The sequence below is a fragment of the Monomorium pharaonis genome, chromosome 2 (assembly GCF_013373865.1).
Source record: "Monomorium pharaonis isolate MP-MQ-018 chromosome 2, ASM1337386v2, whole genome shotgun sequence".
Classification (NCBI taxonomy): Eukaryota; Metazoa; Arthropoda; class Insecta; order Hymenoptera; family Formicidae; genus Monomorium; species Monomorium pharaonis.
The window spans coordinates 5,583,347-5,593,247 of NC_050468.1; the positions used below are offsets into that span (position 1 = coordinate 5,583,347).

The 9,901-nt window shown below is 28.2% G+C and overlaps 1 protein-coding gene across 1 annotated transcript; it reads right to left on the minus strand.

Annotated features, from left to right (window-relative positions):
• Positions 1-815: 815 nt before the first annotated feature.
• Positions 816-9,628, minus strand: LOC105830443 (trypsin-1). Its single transcript, XM_036282710.1, has 7 exons — positions 9,509-9,628; positions 9,068-9,141; positions 3,274-3,368; positions 2,948-3,089; positions 2,731-2,838; positions 1,873-2,025; positions 816-1,714 (listed from the first exon to the last, which is right to left on the minus strand). Exons 1-7 carry the CDS (start codon positions 9,555-9,557, stop codon positions 1,571-1,573), a joined length of 765 nt encoding a protein of 254 aa, XP_036138603.1. The 5' UTR covers positions 9,558-9,628; the 3' UTR covers positions 816-1,570.
• Between the last annotated feature and the right edge of the window lie 273 nt (positions 9,629-9,901).

Sequence of the window (9,901 nt, forward strand, 5' to 3'; positions counted from 1 at the left end):
AAAGAAAATTAGGCTTGTAGATATTTATTGAATTTTATGACAACTTAAATCTCCTCAAAAGAATTTTTGTAATTGCAATTTAATTTTTTATTATATTTAACAGACAAATAAATTGAATGTATCTACGTAATAATTATCTTTTAAAGTGTTGATTATTTTGGGCATTATATTAATACTTCTATATATTTATGTTACAGATTAATGTTTCAACTCTGTGTTTCAACTATTGCGTATTAGTGTTGGTAAGTTTAAAACTATTTTTATCCTAAATTAAAGCAACAGATTTATGAAAATTATACTAGAGAAAAGCTTGAGAACAGCCATAATCATGGTTAAACCTTGTCTATATTTTGATGCATCTCTGTTCTGTAAAATATTGACATTTGAGCTAAAACCAGTGTCTATAAATTTTGTAGATAATTTCCATAGATAGATCAAGAATTAAGTTATTTTTATTTGTTTATTTATATACATAAAAAACAAATTAATATATTTAAAACAAATATGTACACAGAAAAAAAAGTAATATAACCAACAAAATATGTAGTTGCGGGCTGCCAACTACATGAAATACTCAATGTAATAATATTTCTTGTTAATGCAAGTACAATGTTGATACTGCAATAGCGTATATTATTGTGTTGAGTATATCTGTAGTTGGCAGCTCGCAACTACGTATTTTATTGGATATATTACCTATTTTCAGTGCATATAAATTTAAACTTATTTTTGAAGCGTACCTACGTATCTATAAAAGCGACATAGCTACTTCAGCATAATCGAAAAAGACTCGCATAAATATTTAGTACTGTTTTGTAACTAATCAGTTGTAGACTTTATTGTTTTATTTGGATTTCGAAAAATTTTTTTAATAGGTATTATTTATTGTAAAAGACCTTCTGAACAAAATTTTATCAATTATCGGTTTTTTATATGGCATATAACAATGTGTATATAGTTTGAAGAGAGGTACGACGCAAGTGAGACTTAAGAGAGAGGGGTTGACTACTATCAGGCGAGATACACATGGTACTGATGTACGTATAACAATCGCTACGTCGAGGCCATGTGCGATGGCCTACTTATGTGATTACCTTAAAATATTTTATTTTGCAAAATAAAATATTTTAAGAATGTAAAAGAAAGTAAAGATTTTTTTATTTAAAACAAAGAAGTGGACGTCGATTCGTCTTGAAATAACTTTCTAAATTAAAACAAGTCACATTAATACAAGTAACATTTCACTCACAAATATACAACTTTTATTTGAGAAATTTTTTTCGTAAAAGATATATTTTAAATTATTTTAAGACTATCATGGTCCATGATATCAAAAAGATAATGGTATCCAATGGATATATAGATATCTTTAATGGTTTGAATGAAGCAATAATATTTGTTTTATTGAAAATATATATAAAATTTTAAAGTCTATGTTTTTATGTCATCGTTATTATACATTTTTTTACATTAAATTAATCTTTCTTTTACGGTTTTATAAATAGATAATTATAAAATTATATGGAACGTAAGACAGTATGAATCATAGTTGGAACCGAGTGGGATTGATTTAAACTGTATGATCTTTAATCCAATCTAAATAAGAGATGACACGTGTGTAGACAGTAGGATAAACAGTACTGGCGCAACCATATGCCCATGATACTAATCCAATGAGTTGTCCATCGACAGTTAATGGGCCACCAGAATCACCCTGCAAGAAAGAATCTTTGAAATTTTTCATTTTATTCATTACGCTTTTAAATATTTAACTATCCTTAAGAGATCGCAGTTTATAAGTGACCACTGTAAGAATTTTGAGTAGATAGACCGGTGCAATAAAAATTGAAATTTTAAGAAAGAAAAACATACCTGACAAGATCCTTTCTCGCTTGATGGGTTATACGCACAAACTTGTGTGGAATAAACGTTGCCTCCAATAATGTTATACATAAACTTGCAATAGAATTGATTAGCGATGCGGATGTTAACTCGTTGTAGTTTAGTAGTAGATGGTCCTCCTTGCTATAATTTTGTAATAATATTTACAAGTACTGTTCTTAGAGAAACACTAATTTTCTTTTATTCTTTTTTATACTAGATATAAAAATGATATATTTAATCTTTTATGAAAGGGATTTTTTATGAAGAAAATTCTAGTTGGAATTACTCTCTTATATTCTATAAACTGTTTGTTTACTGTTGATTTTCATGAAATTTAATCCATCAGGTAATTTGATAATGCATTATTCGAATCTGAGGTCAAGAATGAAAAAATTCAAAATAGTAAATTCAATATGAAGAACAGAATTTAAAAAAATTGATTATTATAAAATTCAATTTTTGGGAATTTTTAATATTGCTAAATAATATTAAGTTTTTAATTTTATTTATTTTTTTATGTGAGAGCGCTGGTCCAAAATGAATGCCTACGAGTACATCAACTTCCAAACTCTGATTATGAGGTTTCCGATAAAAGTTTTTCCTTCATTGAAGGCTATTACTTTTTCGAATTTTTATATTTTTAAGTTACATTTGAATTCAACGAGTTTTATACTAATCAGATTATTTAAAAAAATTCTGTTTTTTATTAAATCTTGAATTTAAAAATTTGGAGATAGGATATAATTTAACTGTCTTAAAAATCTTTTTCAAAATTTAGACAATAAGATCTTTAAATTATTTGGTTAAAAAATTTCCATCTTCAAAGACATAAAATGAAAGTTTTACCCAGAGATTGCCCCATCCTGACACAACAGCAGTATCATCAGTTTCAAAATCTTTTGATGGTAGAAGAACGTGTCCGATATTGGCAGATTCAATGAAGGGATTTCTTACCTGGAAGACAAGTTTTTTTACTTGAGTTTTTTTACTTTATAATTTTTAGATAAACTGAAGATGGAGTTAAAATTTTAATTTTCTTGTGTGATAAATTTACTATGCTTACCTTCAGTAAAGCAATATCATTAATCCAGGAATTATTTTCGTCATATTCTTCGTGCAAAATAATTCTAACGACATTATGCTGTGATTTCGGGTCAATTAGATTGATGGTGCCAGCAACAACTTTTATTTCATTGGCGTTTTCACTATAATATAAAAATTAATTTTTTGTTTTTATCAAAATATATATAATAAGATGCCATATTTCTTATGACAAAGTAATATTTATATGAATGTATATGAAAAAATTATAGTAGATTTCAGCTGAAGAGAGAGAGAGAGAGAGAGAGAAATAACAATTATTTTAATAAAAAGTAATAATAAAATTACCCATAAACGCAGTGAGCTGCTGTAATAACATAGTAATCATTTAAGATAGATCCGCCACAAAAGTGGAAGGAAGAATCTTTATATTGAAGAGAAACCTGTAAAAATTACACATTCTAATATTTGTATATTACTTACAACATTTTCATGTACGTTTTTAATTATACTGAAAAATTTATTTGATTTAAATGTTAGATTTATATTTTATATATAAAGAAAAATCAACAATACTGAAATAGGTCTCTCAAAATAACATAAAATTTCTGAGAAATTAAATATAGCATTATATTAATATGATACAATTTGATCTATTTGTAAAGAAAGTGCATTTTTTTATTCCATTTGGAATTAGGATTTTACTGCACTTGAATTTGTCCAAACTTTACACAAATATTCATCATGATGGATACATAAAATATTTTGTCTAATATTATATAGGTTAGTGAAATCCAGGATAGTTTTTCCAGGAAAAGTTATATAAAATATAACTTTGTAAGATTTTATTTAAAAAAAAATGAGGACTTTTATTTAAATATAAATATGAAATTAGAATAATTATTGAATAATCAAAGCAGAATACATGTATATGTTTAATAAACGCATAAGAAACTAATATTAAGAAAAGTTTTTAGTTTTCACTATTAGAAGTCTAATTAAAGTGAAACAATATTCAAATAGTGTTACATAATGACTTGATGAGAAGATAGAAAGTAAATAAAAAAAGCATGTTCGATAAAGTCTCTGAATCTTGAAATTCGAAAAAAGAAAATTTTTATAATTTTAAGAAGTTATATGTGGGGCGTTCTTTGTGAAAACGCTCTTTCCTGCACATTTTATTTTTTGACATAAATGTTTAAGTGCTGAAAATTTTGATCCTTTTACTTTTGAATGCCGCGTAGCAAATTTGGAAATGCAAAATGGCGGACCCAAAATGGCGGTCAAAACAAAGAAAGAAGTCATTATTTATAATAAAAAATAACATTTGCACATTATTTGACCCTGAAAAGGGCTGATTTAGATGTGTCCTGATCTTGTTAACTCTTAAAATACACTCTGGGTTAAAATAACCTGAAAAGAAATTTATAAAATTTAAGTTAAAATTTATTGATATCTATTTTGAAACAATTGGATTAACCTTAATCTTAAATGTTTAAAAAATTTATCTAATTTTTAAAATAATTCATTTTTTGTTGCAGTAACCATTGAAAGTGGTTTTGAGTCATTTTGACCCAGTGTGTATTATATCTATGTCTCATACAGGAAGTGTGTATTTTAAGAGTTAAAAATAGCATAATTTTTCTAATCTGTAGCTTACAAGATGTAGTATTTCATATTCTATAAAATGAAAAAATATTTTGTTTTTAACAACTCTGCTTTAAGGTTACTTAACGTATATACACTGGAACCCCGCGTTAGCGGACTGTTCGGGGCTTTGATCCACTAACGCGAGGTTATCTCCTATTGCTTGGTTTCACTCCCACTCCGTGAAATACGCGACTGCATTGCTCATTGCTATCCCCCACACACGCTACTCATGTGGGCCGAGTGCATATGGAGGGGATAGTTTTCGCTAACGTGGAGTACGCTAATGCGGGGTTCCAGTGTACTTATTACTTGACCTCTGTGAAGTTAGCCAGCCAACTTCAGCTTTAACAATTGGTATCGTTTGGTGGTCGTTTGGTGGTGTTTGGTGGTACAGTTCTATCGTTTGGTGGTTAGCCGCTCTCCTGTAATATCAAAAATAAAATTTGGGTGTGAAGTTAGCCCGACATTGTTTATTTTTGCACCAATTTTAATTTCAAGTAGCTCATTCGATTCGGAATCGTTTGGTGGTCACGAATATGCTAATGAAATTGTTTGGTGGTCAACCGTTTTCGTAGAAATTATAAAAAACCGTTTTTGAGTATCTCTAGTTTTGGTAACACTGGAAATTCCCCACATGAATATTATTTATTATACAAATTCATTTTCAAAGGCGTCATCAGATGTAAAATCGTTTGGTGGTTACGAATAAACTAACAAAAACGTTTGGTGGTCAACCGTTTTCGTAAAAATTTGAAAAAACCGTTTTTGATTGGCATCATTGTAAACTCACTAGAGAGATATTATTTTTCATACAAATTCACTTTCAAAGGCATTAATGGATGTAAAATCGTTTGGTGGTCACGAATATATTAATTAAAACGTTTGGTGGTCCACCGTTTTCTATAATATTATAAAAAAATGCTTCTCAATGGCCTTGCTGTATAACTCCCAAGAAACATTTTGATTTTTCAAGCAAATTTACTTTGCGAAGGATTATTCGACGCGTAATCGTTTGGTGGTCGCGAATTTCGTAATTAAAACGTTTGGTGGTTCATCTCATCGGCAAAAAACCTGAATGACGCGTGCAATTAAATATTAAATATAACAATTAAATTTTTCTAGGGAGTTATACAACAAGGCCATTCGGAAGCATTTTTTCTGTAATATTAAAGAAAACGGTGGACCACCAAACGTTTTAATTAATATATTCGTGACCACCAAACGATTTTACATTCAATAATGCCTTTGAAAGTGAATTTGTACGAAAAACAATATTTTTTTAGTGAGTTTACAATGATGCCAATCGAAAACGGTTTTTTCGAATTTTTACGAAAATGGATGACCACCAAACGATTTCGTTATTATATTCACGACCACCAAACGATTACGCATCAAATGACCCCTCGCAAAGTCAAATTGGTCGAGAAAAGTAAAATTTATTCAGCTAATTCCAAAGTGTGACATGACCTGACCCTAACGAAAAGTCCCACGCAATCATTTAGCTCTTTTGACGACGTGATGAACCACCAAACGTTTTAATTACGAAATTCGCGACCACCAAACGATTACGCGTCGAATGACCCCTCGCAAAGCGAAATTGGTAGAAAAATGAAAATTTTTTCGCTAATTCGGCGATGTCACATAGTGACCTATCCGCATGAAACGTGCGCACGCTGTCATTCAGGTTTTTTGCCGACGAGACGAACCACCAAACATTTTAATTACGAAATTCGCGACCACCAAACGATTACGCGTCGAATGACCCCTCGTAAAGTGAAATTGATAGAAAAATGAAAATTTTTCCACTTATTCCGCAATGTCTCCTAGTGACCTATCCGCATGAAACGCGCACACGACGTCATTTACCATTTTTTGACGACCACATTAACCACCAAACGTTTTAATTACGAAATTAGTGACCACCAAACGATTACGCGTCGAATAATCCTTCGCGAAGTAAATTTGCTTGAAAAATCAAATGGTTCTAGGGAGTTATACAGCAAAGCCATTGGGAAGCATTTTTTTTGTAATATTAAAGAAAACGGTGGACCACCAAACGTTTTAATTAATATATTCGTGACCACCAAAAGATTTTACATCCAATAACGCCTTTGAAAGTGAAATTGTATGAAAAATAATATTCGTTTGGGGAAATTTGCATGATGCTACTCAAAAACTTTTTTCTAATTTCTACGAAAACGGTTGACTACCAAACGTTTTCGTTAGTTTATTCGTGACCACCAAACGATTTTACATCTGATGACGCCTTTAAAAGTGAATTTGTATCATAATTAATATTCATTTGGGGAATTTCCAGTGTTACCAAAACTAGAGATACTCAAGAACGGTTTTTTCTAATTTCTACGAAAACGGTTGACCACCAAACGATTTCATTAGCATATTTGTGACCACCAAACGATTCCGAATCGAATGAGCTACTTGAAATTAAAATTGGTGCAAAAATAAACAATGTCGGGCTAACTTCACACCCAAATTTTATTTTTGATATTACAAGAGAACGGCTAACCACCAAACGATGGGACTGGACCACCAAACACCACCAAACGACCACCAAACGATACCAATTGGTGAAAATTGTTAAAGCTGAAGTTGGCTGGCTAACTTCACAGAGGTTATTACTTGTATCAATATGGCCACCATTTTACTTTATTTTTATCATTAGAGTACCTTTTTATAAGTACAGTGACAGAATCAATCACAAATTCGTGATTTTATAGAATATGTGGTAACCTCAGAGCAAAGTTGTTAAAAACAAAATATTTTTTCATTTTATGGAATATGAAATACTATATCTTATAGGCTACAGATTAGAAAAATTATGCTACTTTTAACTCTTAAAATACACACTTACTGTATAAGACATATATAGGTATAATACATACTGGAGGTTAATGCTCCAAAGCCACTTTCAATAATTACTGTGACGAAAATATAAATTTTGAACTAAAAATTAAGTGTATTTTTTAAATATTCAAGATTAATCCAATTGTTTCAAAATAAATATCAATAAATTTTAATTTTAATTTTAATTTTATAAATTTCTTTTCCAGTTATTTTAACCCAGAGTGTATTTTAAGGGTTAACAACACTGCCTAAAAACAGTTTACAGAATGCAATTTTTGACTAAGGTGCGTTACGAGATAACGCATTTATCGTTAGCAAATATATAACGCAAAAAGTTACAGAATAGACCCGCTGGAGCTATTATGTAACAATAATATTTGCTTGATATAAAAAGTTCGCAGTTATTTGTATTTACGAAATTCGAATTTTTATATTAGATAACAAATAATGTAGAGTCCTTAAAGTTAGACTTTGATGCCTAATTGATACGAAATTGTTCTACGAAAATTCACGTCACATATGCGTGAAAAGTCGATTGTAAGTAGAACATAAAAATAAATTTTTTTGTTTTCGATATAAAGTTAATTCACAGACTGATATTTACTTTAATTCTAAAAAAAGGATTTTCAAATTTATAAAAGAAATACATATGAAATTTATTTGTTAATGATGCACTAATGATTCTACATTATCGATCAAGTTTGATAGGTGCTTCTGCATTTCCTATTTCATGGTTTATCATGTGTCAGTTTATGCTGTACTTCAATTTTATATTTAAAATTACACAATGAGAAAAATAAGAAAGAGAAAAATAGAAACAAAACGGTTTTAGGAAAATACAAACATGTAAAATGATTTAATTTTGTTAATAATATACTTACTATTCGTTAAATTATTTGCAAAACAAAACAAAAATTTGTTTTACACTTGAAAAAAGTGTAGTTTTTTAATGAACTTATAAAAAGCTATAAATTTGACAATTATGAAGTTTTACTTCTTTTATTATCTTAATAAATTATTTTTTTATTATAGTTTTAATACAGTGAAATGTTTACAAGTTTGCAAGAATTGTAAATTTTAGAAGATTTATTATGGAAGTTTCCTTTAATCTAATTTAAATATTTGAAATATAATTTCATGGCGTTGATAAGGTGTTTTTATCACTGGTCATTTTTCTTGATTTTTAATTTGCATAATATTAGATTAAAAAAAAATATTTTATATGTTCATCTCTTTGATTACTTTTGATCTTTGATAAACATTGTTATATGTCAAGTTTTGTTAAAATTCGAATGAAACAAGAAAGATATTAACTTTGTTAAATAAATAAAAAAGTAAAAGCTAAGAAATTGCGTCTTTACTGCTATGTTTTGCAATTTTTTAGATATTTTTAATTATTTTATGAAAAATATTAATTATTTCAAAATGCGATACAATATCATAAAACTTGCTATACCTTTGATAGAAGATATTTTTTAATTTAAATTTATACTTTCAAATTTATATTTTAGTTTTTGTTGAAGAAATATAGAACAAAAATGAAAAAATAGTACGACAGTATTGGCGATATTTTTCTAATATCTGTTTATTTTCATAATAAATATACATATATTTTGGCAACACTTACCTGATATGGAATCTCACCTGGTTTAGCCTCTTCTCCATTTACAATTCTTGGATCAAAGAACGAAAGAATTCCAGCTACAATGATAAGTCATTATATAAAAAATGAAGCAAAAAGGAAAAATATATCTTCTTAACAGAGATTTTAATTATAATAAGTAATAGTTCCTCAGACATTGTAAAATAATAAATTTTCGAATTATAATTTAAAATAGTAAATTATAAAAGAAATAATTTCACGAATATATTTCTATTCAAATATATCTATTCATTTTTAATAATCGATTGGACAAATGAATAAAAAAATTATTTATTTGAATAATACGATAATAAAGTGATTTCAGATAGGTGTTGCTAAAAAACTAAGAGTTATATTTTATTTAGATATATACTACCCTACATAAGGATTAAATTAATGATTTATAAATAACTCGAACATACACACCATGACTGAATACCAGGAGACTAAGGAAACACAAGATTCTCAATGCCATTGTGAGATCACTGACAGAAGCTTAGTTTGAAATCGACGAGAATTTATATGTACTTCTAATTGTATCGCTCCACTTTTGTATAAATAATTTTTATTATCAATATTTAATAGTTATCACTAAGTTTTCAAAGAAAGTAGAAAAGTAGATTAGATAAATTGGTTAACAAGCAATATATCAGACATGTATTGATACAGATTGCAAAAATTCATCCATCTTGATAAACACGTAATATTGTTATTGGAACTTTATTTGAAATATATTTCTGTAATTTGATTTGCAATTTTATTTATACAAATTTTATTTGTTCATATTTATCAATTTTATTCCCTTTTTATTGCAAATAT